The sequence below is a fragment of the Somniosus microcephalus genome, chromosome 12, assembly GCF_052327205.1.
Source record: "Somniosus microcephalus isolate GS21.2 chromosome 12, FLI_Smic_1.0, whole genome shotgun sequence".
In the NCBI taxonomy this organism is placed as follows: Eukaryota; Metazoa; Chordata; class Chondrichthyes; order Squaliformes; family Somniosidae; genus Somniosus; species Somniosus microcephalus.
Genome location: NC_140998.1, coordinates 139,948,679 through 139,967,898, shown reverse-complemented (window position 1 = coordinate 139,967,898; position 19,220 = coordinate 139,948,679). Strand labels below are relative to the sequence as shown.

General features: G+C 43.2%; 1 protein-coding gene across 5 annotated transcripts in view; it reads right to left on the bottom strand.

Annotated features, from left to right (window-relative positions):
- The window catches only part of pcnx1 (pecanex 1), a 372,844-nt gene that overhangs the window by 236,039 nt on the left and 117,585 nt on the right, over positions 1 to 19,220 (bottom strand). For all 5 annotated transcript variants that reach the window (XM_086003620.1, XM_086003621.1, XM_086003623.1 and 2 more), the window contains one exon: positions 5,985 to 6,024. In XM_086003620.1, coding sequence (XP_085859746.1) covers positions 5,985 to 6,024 — 40 coding nt within the window. The remainder of the gene's footprint in view (positions 1 to 5,984; positions 6,025 to 19,220) is intronic.

Here is a 19,220-nt window from a genome sequence, read left to right as displayed (position 1 = left end):
GACTGTGGGAGGAAACCGGAGCACCCGGAGAAAACCCACGCAAACACGGGGAGAATGTGCAAACTCCACACAGACAGTCGCCCGAGGCCGGATTCGAACCCGGGTCCCTGGCGCTGTGAGGCAACAGTGCTAACCACTATGCCACCGTGCTGCCCAGAGAGCCACCTGCACTAGAGAAGGGCCTCTGCTTGGGGGGGGGGGGGCGAAGAGAAAGAGTTCTGCTTTCTGGAGACCCTCTGCCCGCAGAAAACCCTTAGAAATCTTACGCCTGGTGAAAAAAGTTTAAAAAAAATGTTTTCACTCATTTATCATTTAAAAATACTTTAAAAAAGATAGGTTTATTTTTAGCCCTGTATTCTTTTTCAAAAAATTAAATTTTTTGTTTAAAATGTTTAATTTATTGTAATTTCAACTCATTAAAAAAAATATGATTTTTTTTAAAATGTATTTAATGTTTTTGGGGTGATCTCCATTCATATATTTGACAGGTCTATCTGTCAAGTGTATGAAGGGAGATTCCCTTCTTTGATTGGCTCCCCCATGGCCCACGTGATCCCAGGGATGCTTGCGAACTGCATGCGCCTCTGGGATACATGGGCCCTGCGTATTTCGAGTTGGAGAGGCCCAGGAGCGGAAGTGTCCGGACCTCAGGAGCCCTCGGGTAAGTCCGTAGATTTTTTCCAGATCGGAGGCCTCCGCACGCAGGAAGCCTCCAATCGGAAAATACGGGCCGATGCATTTCTGTGGGCAAATACTGTGGAACTCGCATGTATTTAATTGCAGGTGTAAAACTGTGCTCAACTACTCTGATGTAGCACATTGCAGCTCTCACGTGCTGTACCAACACCCTTAAAAACTGGCATTCCAAAACTCTCGACATTGAGGTGGTAAATTTCAATTGTGCCTTTATACGACAGATAAACTTCACAATAGCAAAAAAACAATTGCCAACCCCAAAGTAACAATGACTCAATTGCACAGCACAGGGCATTTAGTGTTAAGATGCCAATCACTTCGTATGAACATTTTTTGTCTCACACACCCACAATCACACAATGCTAATCCAAAGTGTTTGTTGGATGCACTGGGAGCTTTGACACTCCCAGCAGAATTTTTTCTTTAAAGTATTTTAAATGTTTTGAAGGACAAACGGCATAAAAAAATGCTAACTTCATCTTAAAACATCTGCTATGAATGGCACACCACTGTCACTTTAGTTGAGCATCGAGCACTAACTGACAGCTTTCATAACCTTGAAGGACAATATTAACTGTAGTGGATGTATTTTCAATGATTTTTTTTTAATAAACTGCACCAACCAAAAACATTCAAGAGCAGTCTTTTCAATTTTAAACCTGTCCCTGGGGAATTTAGTTGTAATCTGATTCGCAGTGAAATTCAATTGAGAGTAAAATCAGATTGATCTGGGTCACAGTGCACTCTCATTGTTGCATGGGACATGCTCTTTAAGAATCCTTGCTGGCAGGTTCACATCTGCTTTCCACTCCAATGATATTCAGGGCTCTACAAAGTTGTCCTTTTAGGGCAGGATGATTTTAAATAAATTGAATAACTTGGAATTCAAGTTTGGGACACTTGGAGGTAGAGGTCAATTACTTGAGGTTTTCTTGAGTAACGCCGCTCCAACAGTACAGATCCTGTTTGACCCTAAACTGAGCTGTAAGCCAGATATCCTAATAAGCCTCAAGACCACCAACTTGTACCCTCACAACAGAGTCCATCTCGGCCCTCACCTCACCCCCGCTACTACTTTAGGTACCTCCAGGCTTGATTTCCTCAATGACCTCCACACAAGTTCCATTCACCCATCGGCCTTCCTCCATTGCCTATTTTCCCCCTCCCTGCAAAATTCTTATTCCCTCCATGGTCTCATCCCACCCCATTTCAACAATCTCCTCCAGCTCTACTTTCTAGCTCATGCCCTTCAGTATTTTGACACTGGTCTCTTGAGTATCTGTCCTCTTCTCTCCATTTTACAAGAGCCTTTAGCTATCTCAGACCAACTCTCGAGATAGCCTTCCCTAAGCACCTTCATCATTAGCTTAAGTCTTGCCAATGTTCAACTGGAAGAAATTGGGGCTCAACCAAGATCAGATGTTGGACAATCAGTCTGACAACACAAACAGTGGAGGGGTTGAGACAAATGGTGGAGAGGTACAACTGGATACTGTCAGGATATATATGGAAGCTTACCCCATGTCTGAAGATGTTACCAAGGGGCAGCATGTACATAGTGAAGAAGAAGGGGACAAGGATAGATCCTTGGGGGGGCTCTGGAGGTAACAGTGACGGGGCAAGAAAGGAAGTCATTGCTGAAGATGTCTGGCTATGATCAAACAGGCAAGTGGAACCAAGCGAGGGCAGTCCCACTGAGCTGGCGAACGGAGGAGAATGATGAGGTCGACCAGGTCAATGGCTACAAAACAATCGGGAGGGATAATGCACCATGGTCACAGTTAGAGAGGCTGTTGTTTTGGGCCATTCTGGTACTGTGGCAGGGGCAGAAACCTGATTGGAGAAATTCAAACAGAGAGTTGCGGTAAAGATGGGCACAAATTTGGGAGACAACAACACTTTCAAGGTTTTTGAAGAAGAAAGGAAGGTTTGAGATGGGGCGGGAGTTTTCAAGGACATAATGGTTCGACGATACTGGGAGAACTCTCCTTTGAATAACGTCATGGCATCTTTTAATGTCCACCTGAAATGAAGCCTTAGTTTAATTTTTCAACCAAAGGATGGCACCTTTGGATTACTTTCAGTACTGCACTGGAGTACAACCTACATTAAATGCTGGAGAGGGACTCAACATCCAGGAGAGCTTTTTGAGCCAGCATGTAGAAAGTCCTACAAGAGGGGGCAGTACTGGACCTAATTCTAGGGAATGTAGCCGGGCAAGTGGTAGAAGTGTTAGTAGGAGAGCATTTTGGTGACAGTGACAGTGACCATAATTCGGTGAGATTTAAGGTAGTCATGGAAAAAGACAAAGATGGACTGGAAATAAAGGTTCTAAATTGGGGGAAGGCCGATTTTAATATGATAAGGCAGGATCTGGCCAAAGTCGATTGGGATAAGCTACTTGTAGGAAAATCCACATCAGAGCAGTGGGAGTCTTTCAGAAAGGAAATCGAGAGTACAACACCAACATGTTCCCGTAAAGGTCAAGGGTGGGACCAACAAGCCCAGGGAACCCTGGATGTCAAGGGATATACAAGAATGGATTAGGAAAAAAAGGGAGGCTTTTGGCAGAGACAAAGGACTAAAAACAGTGGAAGCCCGAGAGGAGTATAGAAAGTGCAGGGGGGTACTTTAAAAAGAAATTAGGAGAGCGAAGAGGGGGCATGAAAAAACACTGGCGGGCAAAATAAAGGAAAATCCCAAGATGTTTTACAAGTATATTAAGGGAAAGAGGATAACCAGGGAAAGAGTAGGGCCCATTACGGACCAAAGTGGCAATGTGTGTGTAGAGCCGGAAGATGTGGGTGAGGTTTTAAATGAATATTTTACATCTGTGTTCACTACGGAGAAGGACGATGTAAGCATAGAAATCAGGCAGGGGGATTGTGATATACTTAAACAAATTAGTGTTGAGAGGGAGGAGGTACTAGCGGTTTTAGCGGGCTTAAAAGTGGATAAATCCCCAGGCCCAGACGAGATGTATCCCAGGCTGCTATGTGAGGCAAGGGAGGAGATTGCAGGGGCTCTGACACAAATTTTCAGAACCTCTCTGGCCACAGGGGAGGTGCCAGAGGACTGGAGGACAGCTAATGTAGTACCATTATTCAAGAAGGGTAGTAGGGATAAACCAGGGAATTACAGGTCAGTGAGCTTAACATCAGTGGTAGGGAAATTATTGGAAAAAATTCTGAGGGACAGAATTAGTCTCCACTTGGAGAGGCAAGGATTAATCAAGGACAGTCAGCATGGCTTTGTCAGGGGGAGATCATGTCTAACCAATTTGATTGAATTTTGACAGGGGGTGACTAGGTGTGTGGATGAGGGTAGTGCAGTTGATGTAGTCTACATGGACTTCAGTAACGCTTTTGACAAAGTCCCACATGGGAGACTGGTCAAGAAGGTAAGAGCCCATGGGATCCAGGGCAATTTGGCACATTGGATCTAAAATTGGCTTAGTGGCAGGAGGCAGAGGGTAATGGTCGAAGGTTGTTTTTGTGACTGGAAGCCTGTGTCCAGTGGTGTACCACAGGGATCGGTGCTGGGTCCTTTGCTGTTTGTAGTGTACATTAATGATTTAGATATGAATGTAGGAGGTATGATCAGTAAGTTCGCAGATGACACGAAAATTGGTGGACTGGTAAATAGCGAGGAGGGAAGCCTCAGGTTACAGGACGATATAGACGGGTTGGTCAGATGGGCAGAACAGTGGCAAATGGAATTTAACCCTGAAAAGTGTGAGGTGATGCATTTTGAGAGGACGAACAAGGCAAGGGAATACACAATGAATGGTCGGATCCTAGGAAAGACAGAGGATCAGAGGGACCTTGGTGTGCATGTACATAGATCCCTGAAGGCAGCAGGACAGGTAGATAAGGTAATTAAAAAGGCATATGGGATACTTATATTCTATGCCTCGGCTAATGAAGGCAAGAGCAGGGAGGTTATGATGGAGCTGTACAAAACGCTAGTTAGGCCACAGCTGGAATACTGGATGCAGTTCTGGTTGCCACACGATAGGAAGGATGCGATTGCATTGGAGAGGGTGCAGAGTAGATTCACCAGGATGTTACCTGGGCTGGAGCGCTTCAGCTATGAAGAGAGACTGGACAGGCTGGGGTTGTTTTCCTTAGAGCAGAGCAGGCTGAGGGGGGACCTGATTGAGGTTTACAAAATGATGAGGGGCATAGATAGGATAGATAGAAAGGAACTTTTCCCCTTAGTAGAGGGGTCAATAACCAGGGGGCATAGTTTCAAGGTAAGGGGCAGGAGGTTTAGAGGGAATTTGAGGAAAAACTTTTTCACCCAGAGGGTGGTTGGAATCTGGAACTCACTGCCTGAAAGGGTGGTAGAGGCAGGAACCCTCACAACATTAAAGAAGCATTTAGATGAGCACTTGAAACGCCACAGCATACAAGGCTACAGGCCAAGTGCTGGAAAATGGGATTCGAATAGACAGGGCTTGATGGCCAGCGTGGACACGATGGGCCGAAGGGCCTCTTTCTGTGCTGTATAACTCTATGACTCTATAACTAGAACCTCGTGACTCAGAAGTGAAAGTACCTGTACTACAAATTGACCAATAAAAACAACTGTTCCATTAATTGAAACCAAGCGTTTAATGCCTTTGGCAGTGCACTAGTTACGTTGTTAGTGTAAAACTCCTTTGCACAGTATTTTAACAGTCAATCCATTTAGAATTTTATAAAATTACAAAAGAATGGTAAACTAGAGGGTTAGCAAAGGAAGCTAAACGCCCAAAAAGTAATTCAGGTACACAGGCTGGTATTTGTTGAAAGCCTGCATGCAAAGCTTTTCCATTCCTACTGAGAACACAAATCAGGAAGCAGGCCTTGGTGTTGAAATGCCTTCAGGGATCTAGCGGACCAGTCACATACACCCACGTTCTGCCTGTGGCTAAATATACTGGGTTCAGGGCAGTAGACCAGTGCTAAATTTAAGCCGTTGCAAGTTCTGCCTTTCACAGTTACTACCTCCTGACAGTCTTTTCCTTTAATTTGCAGTTAAAATAAATGCACCAAAGCATTTTATTTATGGTTCCAGTTTTTGCTAACATCTTGCAAAAGGGGTCAAAGTAACTCACGAATTCACAGTATCAAAGATTCAAAATGTTTATTTTTTAAGGACGCTCACTAGCAGGGCACCAGTCGTGCGTAAGCAAACCATCACATAGTGCTTCAGTACAATTCAGTGAGGAATTTAATTCTGGAACATTCAGCACTACTAGATAAATTAATGGACTATAACTCATTAGACTGCAGATCTCATACCTTTGATACTTGCTGTTGCTCCAAGGTGAGGCGACACAACCTGTTAACAAAGGATTGGAAATAATTAAAAAGGCATAAGCTTCATAATTCAGGTTTGTTGCCTCATAACCAATTCAGTTATTAAGAACAAAACACATCAGTCTAAAAGCTAAAAATAAATCCAAGGTTGTAAAGATAACCTTCCCTGGATGGAGAAAAATGTAATATTAATCTAGTCACATGTACGTTTTAAACAATTACAATTACATGGATTGGTCCCATCAATTCTAAAAATATTTGCTCTCGAAGTTTTATTCTTAATTTTGAAATAATATTTACTTTGAGCGTTGATTCTGCACATGCAGTAGAAAATGTTGAACAAAATTCGAATAGAATATTATTAATATTAATACATTTATTATCACATTCTATCCTTATTTTTGTAATTGATTTCTTGCGCTTCCTTTTCCTGGCATCTTAGCAAGCTTCATTGTACCTGCAGCTTTTTAAGCTTGCTTCAAACCTTCTTCACTTTTCCTTCTCTGCACGGACACAGCTCGTAAATATTTCAGTGCCCCCTCACCCTGCCCCTCAACTTTTATCATCAGATTCAAACATTCCCAGCATAAGTAGAGCACCTTTATACTATGGCCCATAAATTCCATTCCCTACGGGTGTGTACTCGCCCGTAGGGCCAACGGAAGTGCCGGTTTTATGCATGCACTGGAAACCGGAACTTCCGTTCTTTGAAGGGCTACACAGGTCAAACGCCTGCGCCGGATAGGCAGCGCGTACGGCTGAAACTTCCATTTTTTCCACAGTTGCTTCAGTCCAGGTAAGTCTGAAACAGCTGCGCCTGGAAAAGCAGGCGCAAGGCCTGCTTTTCCAGGCTAAGAGGTGAAGTAAAAAAATTTAAAAAAAAATTCCCACTGATTTATCATTTTAAAATACTTTAAAGAAAGTTAAGTTTATTTTTAGCCCCGTTAAAAACTTTAATTATTTTTTTCAAAAATTTAAATTTTTGTTTAAAATAGTTAATTTATGTAATTTATAGTCATTTTAAAAATGGTTTTTTTTTTCCCCAAGTTATTTGAAATTTGACATGTTTTGGGGCTGATCTCTATTCATAGATTTGACAGGTCTTCCTGTCAAATCTATGAATGGAGATTCCCTGCTCTGATTGGCTCCCCATGGCCCAAGTGATCCCAGGGACGTGATCCCAGGGACGCTGCGAACTACCTGCGCCCCTGGGATACACGTGCCCTGCACACCGGTGGGTTGAAAAGGCACAGCAATGGAATTCTGCACCTCTCGGGAGCCCTCCGGTCCAGGCGGAGATTTTTCCAAATCGCAGCCGGCTGCGAACGGAATTTCTGGGCCATTGCCTCAACTGTATCTACATGAAATTGGCATTTCTTACACTCAAATAATCTTGTTCACAGGCACAGCTTTTTGCCAGAATTGAACCAGCATCTTTAGTCAGAGGTATGCACTGGCCTGGATTTTGCGGTCAGCAGCAAATGAACAGCGCTAGCTGATCATTACACTTTCTATAGGCTTTTGCACTGGAACTTGCGGTGATTAGATATACGTTTTGGCACAGCGCCCTCTATAGGGGATTTGGGACCTGAATGAACAGGGAAAGCAACTGTGTGTCTCCTTAACCAATCAGATTGGAGAATCCTTACTGAGCACACAGAGTCTGAACAAGGAAGTGCCAGTTAGAATAGTTAATTCAATGCCAAATCATGTACAGAAAGTGAAATAAAGAGAGGGAAAGAGAGACAGGATTAAGAGAGGGAGATAAGAGGCAGAAAGAAAATGTTAAAAAAAAAAAAATTTTAATGAAAATTTTCTTAAGTCTCCAACAATAAATTAAAATCTGAAGGAATGAGTATCCACCCTTGTAAAAGTTAATTTTCAGCACCAGAGAGGTTGTTTGGCAGTATTTAAGACTTACGTCATCGTTAAAAATGTACTTACACTGGAATAGACAAGCCCTAATTTTCGCTGGCAAGTTTAGTGGGTATCTATCACCTAAAAGTATCGCAATTTCACACCCTTCCACGTGTTTCAATGCTGAGTGTTTTGATGAGGTAGCGGTATAGCAAAGCTTCCGGAGGAGCAGGGCAACTCGGACAACTTCCTGATTTGCGCGTTCAACTGCGCATATGCAGTTGCCATAAGTTGCTGTCCGATTTACACTAGCTGCGAGCGCCGATAGCCTCACCGTCATTTTTACTGCAAAATCTGGGCCATTATGAATCTGACCAAAAAAACACCCTCCAGAGGTAGGCTCCATGGCAGCATGAGCTTGGAGACACCAAGTATAAACAGCTGTCTGGAACCCAAAACTCCAGTCACTATCATGAAGAAAATAAAAGGATACTCTGGAACAGAAAGACTCCATACACTTTTTTCATTATTGAACAGTTAATTTATGCTGCGGTTAAACAAATTACGACTTCAATAAAGTTACCTTTTTTAAAAAAAAGTCATGTGGGTAGGGAGGTAAAAAAAAATAGCAGAATCTAGAACCCAAAATACACCTTGATCATAACCTTTAAAGATGTACAACATAATGGGCCAGAACGTCGGGTCCCCACGGGCGAGTATGCGCTGGGTACTCACACGTAGGCCCAACGAAAGTGCCGGTTTCGTGCATGCACTGTGCATGCGCGGGAAACCGGAACTTCCGTTCCCTTAAAGGAAGGGGTTCACAGGTCAAACGCGTGCGCCAGAGAGGCAGCGCGTACGCCTGGAACTTCCGTTTTTTTCCCCAGCTTTCTCCAGGAGGGCAAGTCTCCAGGAGCTACGCTTGTAAAAAGCAGTCGCAAGGCCTGCTTTTAACAAGGTAAGTGGTGAATTAAGTTAAATTAAAACATTTTTTCCACAGGTTTATTATTTTTAAATACTTTAAAGAAAGGTAAGTTTATTTTTAGCCCTGTTAGAAACTGTAATTAATTTTTTCAAAAATTTAAATTGTTTTAAGTTATTTTATGTAATTTATAGTTATTTTAAAAAATGTGATTTTTTTATTTTTATTTATTTGAAGTTTTAGTGATGTTTTGGGGCGGAATTGTATTCATAGATTTGACAGCTCTTCTTGTCAAATCTATGAATACAGATTCCCTGCTACCATTGGCTCTCCATGGCCCACGTGATCTCAGGGGATGCTTCGAACTAACTGCGCCCCTGGGATACACAAGCACTGCGCGCCGGCAGTTGGAGGAGGCCCAGGATCGGAATCCCACGCGGGCCCACAGCACAACGGCCGGCGAGCAAGGTAAGTGCAGGTCGGAGGCTTGCACCCGCGGGAAGCCTCTGACCCGAATTTCTGGGCCATTGGGTAAATGGAGTTGAGATGCAGATCAGTCATGCTCTAACTGAATGGCTCAATGGACTGAACGGTCGTCTACTGTTCCTAATGTTCTTAAACTACTGACTGTTCTCTACAGGTTGTCAGCTATGGATTGCTTCCCAAACTTATCATGAGTATATCACAATAGTTAATTATTTAACATTGACATTAACATGAGGAAATTACACCAGTGTGTTCTGGTCAGATTCACAAATAACACCAGTCACCAAAAAAACACAAAAACCCACAAATTCCACAGTACGTATTTTACAGGGAATGATGATACATAGAAATGGTTTGAAGACTGTGGCGTTTGCCGGTATTGATAACCGCATAACTCACGGCAGTAAAAATGTAATGGCTTTTACCCCTTGTCCGAACCCCTCAGTGGGACATCAGCCTCTGAACCCACACCCGAGTATCCACTGTGCTCTATTTTGTAATCTATAGAAATTAGTCAACAAGTATATAGGTTACCCTGGATCACTGAGTGCAAGAGTCACTTCATAGAAATCAGCATGGTCTAGCCTGGGCCTGGCTCCAGTTTCACTTACACATCAAATAATTACTGTTTAAAACGAGTATGCACTCAAATATCAAACACAAAATTAAAGAGCTGTAGCTATATGTATTGACAGCATTCTGTGAAAGAAGAGAACATTCCTCTATACCACAGGAAAGTTATTCAAGTAGTTTCGTTGGGACATTATGCTACTCAAGATGTTTGGGAATAGAATACCTTTTCTACTTATGATACCTAATACTGCGCCAGGTATAGCACAACTGCTTTCCTGTCGAAGTGGTGAAAGGGAAACTCTAGAGAGAGGATTGCAAGAAAGGATGGTGGGTACAGGTGAGAGCGAGAATGGCATAAGCAGAGTTACAAAGATACTAAATTTCAAGTTTGTCTGTGGGAAGGAAATATGCACCAGCACCGCAACTCAACAACTGCACTCAACATAACAGGGAGCAGTAGGAATGCCAAAGATTGAAAGGGTGGTAGTTTAAATCACTATGCTACAGTCTCCTCTGAAAATGGAGAGAAATTTTTAATAGGTATCCTCTTCGATGTCACAGTTGCTTGTATGTTCAATAATTTTCTTAACTAAACTTCTAACCCAATTTGGGAGATGAATGAAGAGGATAACCAGGGAAAGGGTAGGGCCCATGAGGGACCAAAGTGGCAATCTGTGTGTAGAGCCAGATGATGTAGGCGGGGTTTTAAATGAATTTTTTGCATCTGTGTTCACTATGGAGGAAGACGATGTAGACATAGAAATCGGGCAAGGGGACTGTGATATACTTGAACATATTAGCATCGAGAGGGAGGAGGTACTAGCGGTTTTAGCAGGCCAAAAAGTGGATAAATCCCCAGGCCCGGACGAGATGTATCCCAGGCTGCTGTGTGAGGCAAAGGAGGAGATTGCAGGGGCTCTGACACAAATTTTCAGAACCTCTCTGGCCACAGGGGATGTACCAGAGGACTGGAGAACAGCTAACGTAGTACCATTATTCAAGAAGGGTAGCAGGGATAAACCAGGGAATTACAGGCCAGTGAGCCTAACATCTGTGGTAGGGAAATTATTGGAAAAAATTCTGAGGGACAAAATTAGTCTCCACTTGGAGAGGCAAGGATTAATCGGGGATAGTCAGCATGGCTTTGTCAAGGGTAAATCATGTCTGACCAATCTGATTGAATTTTTCGAGGGGGTGACTAGGGGGGTGGATGAGGGAAATGCTGTGGATGTGGTTTACATGGATTTCAGTAAAGCTTTTGACAAAGTCCCGCATAGGAGACTGGTCAAGAAGGTAAGAGCCCATGGGATCCAGGGTGCCTTGGCACGTTGGATCCTAAACTGGCTGAGTGGCAGGAGGCAGAGGGTGATGGTCGAAGGTTGCTTTTGTGACTGGAAGCCTGTGTCCAGTGGGGTACCTCAGGGATCGGTGCTGGGTCCCTTGCTGTTTGTGATCTACATAAATGATTTGGATGAGAATGTAAAAGGTATGATCAGTAAGTTCGCAGATGACACGAAAATTGGTGGGGTGGTAAATTGCGAGGAGGAAAGCCTCAGGCTACAGGACGATATAAACGGGTTGGTCAGATGGGCGGAAAAGTGGCAAATGGAATTTAACCCTGAAAAGTGCGAGGTGATGCATTTTGGATGGACAAATAAGGCAAGGGAATACACAATGAGTGGTAGGGCCCTAGGAAGCACAGAGGGTCAGAGGGACCTTGGTGTACATGTACATAGATCCCTGAAGGCAGCGGATCAGGTAGATAAGGTGGTTAAAAAGGCATATGGGATACTTATATTCTATGCCTCGGCTAATGAAGGCAAGAGCAGGGAGGTTATGATGGAGCTGTACAAAACACTGGCAAGGCCACAGCTGGAGTAGTGTGTGCAGTTCTGGTCGCCTCACTATAGGAAGGATGTGATTGCTTTGGAGAGGGTGCAGAGAAGATTCACCAGGATGTTACCTGGGATGGAGCGCCTCAGCTATGAAGAAAGACGCAACAGGCTGGGGTTGTTTTCCTTGGAGCAAAGAAGGCTGAGGGGGGACCTGATTGAGGTGTACAAAATGATGAGGGGCATAGATAGGGTAGATAAAGAGGAACTTTTCCCCTTAGTAGGGGGGTCAATAACAAGGGGGCATAGATTCAAGGTAAGGGGCAGGAGGTTTAGAGGGGATTTGAGGAGGAACTTTTTCACCCAGAGGGTGGTTGGAGTCTGGAACTCACTGCCTGAAAGGGTGGTAGAGGCAGGAACCCGCACAACATTCAAGAAGCATTTGGATGAGCACTTGAAATGCCATTGCATACAAGGCTATGGACCAAATGCTGGAAAATGGGATTAGATTAGACAGGGCTTGATGGATGGCGCAGACACGATGGGCCTCTTTCTGTGCTGTATAACTCTATGACTCTATGACAACCTATGAAGGCTTTTTCCAAACTTTTGGTGATCAAGGTGAGGGCTGCAGTATTGAAGCGTAGATATTTTTCCATCCCTCCCCCATGCCAGGATTGTGGTAAACCACTGTTGTTAGTATTGTTGTTCACTGTTAGTACTGTTGTTCACTCTTGCATATTGTTGTACTTGTCTGTGCATGCCTCAGCTGACTCCGCCCCTGGCTCCACCCTCATGGCTGGGTATAAAGGTCGCTGCTCAGAAGCCTCCGGCCCTTTTGGATACCAGGCAACCACAAGAGGCATGCTCTGTTCTTTGGTAATAAAAGCCTGTTTATTACTTTCTCAATCTCCAGTCTTTTGTAGCAATTGATAGTGCATCAAGGATCCAGCACTTTCTGTTAAGTACTGCACAGGTTAGATGCTGAGTAACTCTCTAAGCTTGGCCCATCAACACTTCCCCCAAATTAAAAGTAATCCCAGCATCATTTTCCTCCAGCCTCATAGTAAATTGACAGTCTCTGTCAAAGAGTCAAACAGCTTTCGGCTCTAGGCTTGTGATCATTATGAATGGGTTGAGACTTTCTCAATGTCATTTCATCTAGAATTCTTACAGCCAAGAGGCAGAGATGACTTTCATCCCAACAGTCTAAGCCAGTGTTTCTCAAACTGGAGTCCAGAGAGACTTTCCAGGGGGTCCACGACAGGAGGTAATTTCAAGCCTGCTCCTTTTTATAAAACCGACACTGTTTCAGTTCTTGCGAATTATTCTTAACGGCTGGGCCCGCTTCCTCACAGAGGCCCACAGCTCTCATTCACTTTGCAACGAGCGCTCCCTGCCAGTCGAGTCGATTCCTCTCCCTGGCGCCGTGACCCTGTGCTATCCTCCCGACACGTGATCGGAGTGTCTGCGGGGACCCTTAAAACATGTTTACCTGAACGCGCACACACAAACATGTACAATCCCACAGTGAAGCTGTTACAGAACATGCCAGTGGGACAGTATGGCGATGAGCCAGGCTTCCAGCAGCATCCCAGCATGTGCACGGATGCTCGTGGCCTCACTCACCCTGGCCAGCCTGCTGACGGCTTTAAAAATTGTCCAGCACTAAGTGGCTAATAGTGGCCATTTGCTGCTGCAGAGTGCCCAGAATTGGTGTGAGAAGCAGGTACACAGATCTCACTGATATCTGTAAGTAAATACCTGTTTTCTTAAAAGCATTATTAAAACACTCTTTCCATGCAGCACTTCCAATATTATATAGAGTTATAATTTAGATGGAGGGTCCATGATTATTAATCCATTTGAAAAGGGGTTCTTCAATCGAATAAGTGAGAACCACTGGTCTCGGCTTCAAAATTCAGGTCTCCAAAGTGAAAGGAAAGCACGCTGACTCGACATATTTTAATTGGTGATACTCGGGTGTTGCTCAAAAATCATAGCTTCTGCTATATTTTAACGACATTGATGGGTGAACGTTTTAAAATTGTGTTATACAAATATATATGTTTATCATAAATCCAAGTCCAAAACCTTATTTCCATTCTTGTACCACACAACGTAAGAGTAACAGGAAGACTCATTCTTGCTTCTCCACACTTGCCTTACACTGAACAAAATGCAAAGGCCGGTTTAAGGAAAAAGTGCGGATTCTTCACTGAACTACAACCAATGTTCAATTACGAGCAGCTTTGTGCTCTGGACTCGCACGTCGAACAAAACAGGCTGGGGTGTGAAGATGTGGAAAAGGCAGTAGCGATAACAATCAAGAACAGTAACAAGCTGTAGAAAAAAAAACTAGGACAAAACACATTTTCCATGTTAGAGGTTCCACGCTTAAGTCAATGGTATCCGTCAATTGGCAACAGCAGAAGTATCAACACATACAAGAACCAATTGAAAAATTAAGGTAAGAACTGAAAACAAAACTGCTTTGAAGATTCCATATTCCCAGATTTCTGTAATGAGCAAAAGCTATTGTATGAAAACATTCCTGAAGCCATGAATACCAGAGCCCTGCAATTATGGAGAAAATATGAAAACAAAATGAAGAATAAAGAAAGATAGATGTTAAGGGGGAAAAGCACAAGAATGGAAAAGAAATGAAATAGGGGTAGTGTGCATTACACAATATTGCAAAGGAAGAGCACACAGACACACAAAGAAATGAGAATGAAAGTACTACTAGCTCTGAATGTCACCTGAAGGAACTGTTATTTTATGGTATTGATATCTAAATTGCGTTGCATTAAATTTAATACGAGACAGCGACCAAGAGCTACAAGGCAAGCACTTGGAAGGGAAAATGCTTTCAAAGCAAATAGATTTAGATTCTGAAAATAACAAAAGATGGGGAGGATAAATGTTTTTTCGAGTTCCATGGAGATTCAACATTTTGCATCAGGAAGAAGCGCCCATTAATGCTCAAATAATGCCAGGAACAAGCTGAATCAGCAAATAACTGGCCTTGAGAAAATAGCACTTAAAACTCCCAGCTACAAAGCTTTTTCAAGAAAGATAAAAGCAAAGGGAATCTATGGCAAATGAACTAGCTGCGCTGAAAGCTGCTTTGGCAATACACAGCAAGTGGTGATCAATGGACAAGACTGGGTGTCAATGACCAGTGGAAACTTTAGGGATCACGTGTGTCCCCCTGTGATTTACACGATTCAAAAGTTATATACAGAAAAATATTGCTTGCACTTTGATTGGTTTAACCAGGTGATAAATATAAAGCAGATTGGCATCACTGAAAGAGATCTGGACAAATTAAATGGATGGATTAAGGAATGAGTTACATTGTTAAATACAAAAAAGCATCACCTTATATTTGAAATGCCAAACGTTAAATATAAGGACCAAATGCATGGTTCCTATTTCAAATCGAACCATTCCTTTGGCAAAAGTGGACAAGTAGAAGCATTCAGTTCACTAGGCTAATCACTTGGACTAAAATCATCTCAAAGCCATTTAAGTTTCTGTTGAAGAGGTTATTTTAATGCAATATAACACATTCATGTAACCACATCCTTTGTGTGAATTTTGAGGCATCTACCTTCGAAAGAACAAAGATGCATTGGAAAAGGTTCAAAGAAAAAATCTGGAGGATTCTGGAACTTAAAATTCTCAGTTATGAGACACAAAATTGAACTTCCTGTCACTAGAGAAAAAGTCAGAAATAAGATCCAATCTTTAAAATGATGCAAGGTGCAGCGTTTGCAACCATCTTCAGCCAGAAGGGTGGAGTGGATGATCCATATCGGCCTCCTCCGGAGGTCCCCACCATCACAGAAGTCTGTTTTCAGTCAATTCGATTCACTCCATGTGATATCAAGAAACGGCTGAGCACACTGGATACAGCAAAGGCTGTGGGCCCTGACAACATCACAGCTATTGTGCTTTAGACTTGTGCTCCAGAACGAGCCTCTGCCCAGCTGTTCCAGTACAGCCTCAACACTGGCATCTACTCGACAATGTGGAAAACTGCCCAGGTATGTCCTGTCCACAAAAAGCAGGACAAATCTAATCCGCCCAATTACTGCCCCATCAGTCTACTCTCAATCATCAGCAAAGTGATGGAAGATGTCGTCGACAGTGCTATCAAGCGGTACTTACTCACCAACGCTCAGTTTGGGTTTCGCCAGGACCACTCGGCTCCAGACCTCATTACAACCTTGGTCCAAACATGGACAAAAGAACTGAATTCCAGAGGGGAGGCGAGAGTGACTGCCCTTGACATCAAGACAGCATTTGACCGAGTGTGGCATCAAGGAGCCCTAGTAAAATTGAAGTCAATGGGAATCAGGGGAAAACCCTCCACTGGTTGGAGTATTACCTAGCACAAAGGAAAATGGTTGCAGTTGCTGGAGGTCAATCATCTCAGCCCCAGGACATCGCTGCAGGAGTTCCTCAGGGCAGTGTCCCAGGCCCAACCATCTTCAGCTGCTTCATCAATGACCTTCCCTCCATCATAAGGTCAGAAGCGGGGATGTTCGCTGATGATTGTACGGTGTTCAGTTCCATTCGCAACTCTTCAGATAATGAAGCAGTCCATGTCCGAATGCAACAAGACCTGGATGACATTTAGGCTTGGGCTGATAAGTAGCAAGTAACATTCGCGTCACACAAGTGCCAGGCAATGATTATCTCCAACAAGCGAGAGTCTAACTACCGCCCCTTGACATTCAACAGCATTACCATCGCTGAATCCCCCACTATCAACATCCTGGGGGTCACTATTGACCAGAATCTCAACTGGACCAGCCACATAAATACTGTGGCTGTAAGAGCAGGTCAGAAGCTGGGTATTCTGCAGTGAGTGTCTCACCTCCTGACTCCCCAAAGTCTTTCCACCATCTACAAGACACAAGTCAGGAGTGTGCTGCAATACGCTTCACTTGCCTGGATGAGTACAGCTCCAACAACACTCCAGAAGCTTGACACCATCCAGGACAAAGCAGCCCCCTTGATTGGCACCCCATCCACCACCTTAAACATTCACTCCCTACACCACCGGCGCACCGTGGCTGCAGTGTGTACCATCTACAAGATGCACTGCAGCAACTCGCCAAGGCTTCCTTGGCAGCACCTCCCAAACCTGCAATCTCTACCACCTAGAAGAACATGGGCAGCAGGCACATGGGAACACCATCACCTGCAAGTTCCCCTCCAAGTTACACACCATCTTGACTTGGAAATATATCGGCGTTCCTTCATCGTCACTGGGTCAAAATCCTGGAACTCCCTCCCTAACAGCACTGTGGGAGTACCTTCACCACAAGGACTGCAGTCATTCAAGGCAGCGGCTCACCACCACCTTCTCAAGGGCAATTAGCAATGGGCAATAAATGCTGGCCTTGCCAGCGATGCCCAGGAACAAATTTTTTAAAAATATAGATATAAGCAGGTTATGTTAGTTTAGGCGTTATCGCAGCATAATAGGATGTGGCAAAACTAGAATTGAATACCTTCCCTGACAGAATGGTAAATTATAAGATAATTATCAACAGAGATGAGAGAAACCATTTATACCATTTTAGCTGATCTGTACAAAATTTTTTTTTTTTTTTTTTTTAAATTAAAAACTCGGAACAGCTGACAAACAGCTGCAAAATCTTCCAAAATTCTCTTGATCCAGGAATTGTCCCCTTGTCCATTATTTACAAACTAGGAAATTATAGGTCTATTAGACTGTCATGGGGAAATTACTAGAATCTGTTATTAGGGATAGAGTGACTGAGCACTTGAACAACTATGAACTGATCAGAGGGAGCCAGCATGGATTTGTAAAGGGTAATTAATGTCCAACAAACTTTGAAGATTTAACGAACATGAATAAGAGAGTGTGTCTATGGATGTTATTTATATGGACTTCCAGAAGGCATTCGATAAGGTTCCACAAAAGAGACACTTAACAAAAATGAGTGCGCATGGAATTGGAGGCAAACTAATCGACATGAGTACAGAATTGGTTCAGAGGTAAGAGACAGAGAGTCGGGATAATGGGTATGTACTCAAATTGGCAGGATATAACTAGTGGTGTGCCCCAGGATCTGTACTGGGGCCTCAACTTTTCACTATTTATAAATGACTGAGATAATGGAATAGAGAGCTGTATATACAAGTTTGCTGATGACACCAAATTAGGTGGCACAATCCGTGTAGATGGGAGCAGAAAGTTACAAAGGGACATTGGTAGATTAAGTGAGTGGGTAAAACTATGGCACATGGACTTCAATGTGGAGAAATATGAGGTCATCCACTTAGGACCCAAGAAAGATAGAGAAGAGTATTTTCTAAATGATGAGAAGCTCAGAACTGTAGAGGAGCAGAGAGATTCAGGAGTTCAAGCATTAAAAGCTGGTGGACAAGTATAAAAACATAATTTAAAAAGGCTCATGGAATGTTGGCCTTCATCTCAAGGGGGCTGGAATACAAAAGGGGTGGATGTTAAATTACAGTTGTATAAAGCTGTGGTTTGACCCCACTTACAGTACCGTATTGGGCACCGTAGTAGGAAGGATATATTGGTCGTGGAGTGGGGACAGCGCAGATTCATCAGAAGGACACCTGGATTAAAAGGGTTAAATTATGAAGACAGGTTGCATAAACTAAGCTTGTAGTCACTTGAGTATAAAAGATTAACGGGTGATCTAACTGAGGTATTTAAGATGATTAAAAGGAGTTGATAGGGTAGATAGACTCCCCCTCTGGTGGGGGAGTCCAGAACAAGGGGGCATAATCTTAAAATTAGAGCACGGCCATTCAGGAGTGATGTCAGGAAACACTTCTTCACACCAAGCACAGTGGAAAGCTGGAACTCTCTTCCTGCAAAAAGCGGTCTAGGCCAATTAAAAATGTCAAAACTGAGATTGAAACATTTTTGTTAGGCAAGGGTATTGAGGGTTACGGAACCAAGGCGGTTAGATGGAGTTAAGATACAGATCAGCCATGATCTAATTGAATAGCAGAACAGGCTCGAGGAGCTAAATGGGCTACTCCTGTTCCTACAAAAACTGACAACCCCAAAAAAGCTGACAACTCCAGGAACAATTTACAGTTGAAAAATAGCCCTGAATAAAAGGTCTATATCCAAGGCTACTGCTGCAAGGTGATTTATTTTTACTGCACTGAATTTTAGGACATTTATCTGTTTTGGGATCACATTCCACAATTCAGTTTGTTTTGCTGTGAAAACTAGAACCCAATGGCCTCATGTATGACAGAAAAAACTACAAAACAGTGGGACTTGATTTTCTTATGAATTCAGCTGTAGCTATCCCAATATTTCATTAATTGTATTATTGGGGGAAAAACCTTAAGTACACAAGTGTAACTTTTGTAGTGGCTGCTTTAGAAATTTTTGAAGAGTAAAATGAGCATGGTGGTGCAAAATAATTTTCTAGAGGGTGTCTGGGGGGATGCCTTCTCCTCCCCTGGGCAACTTAGATTTTTGGTGTACAGCATTTTTAAGTGCATTGTAATACA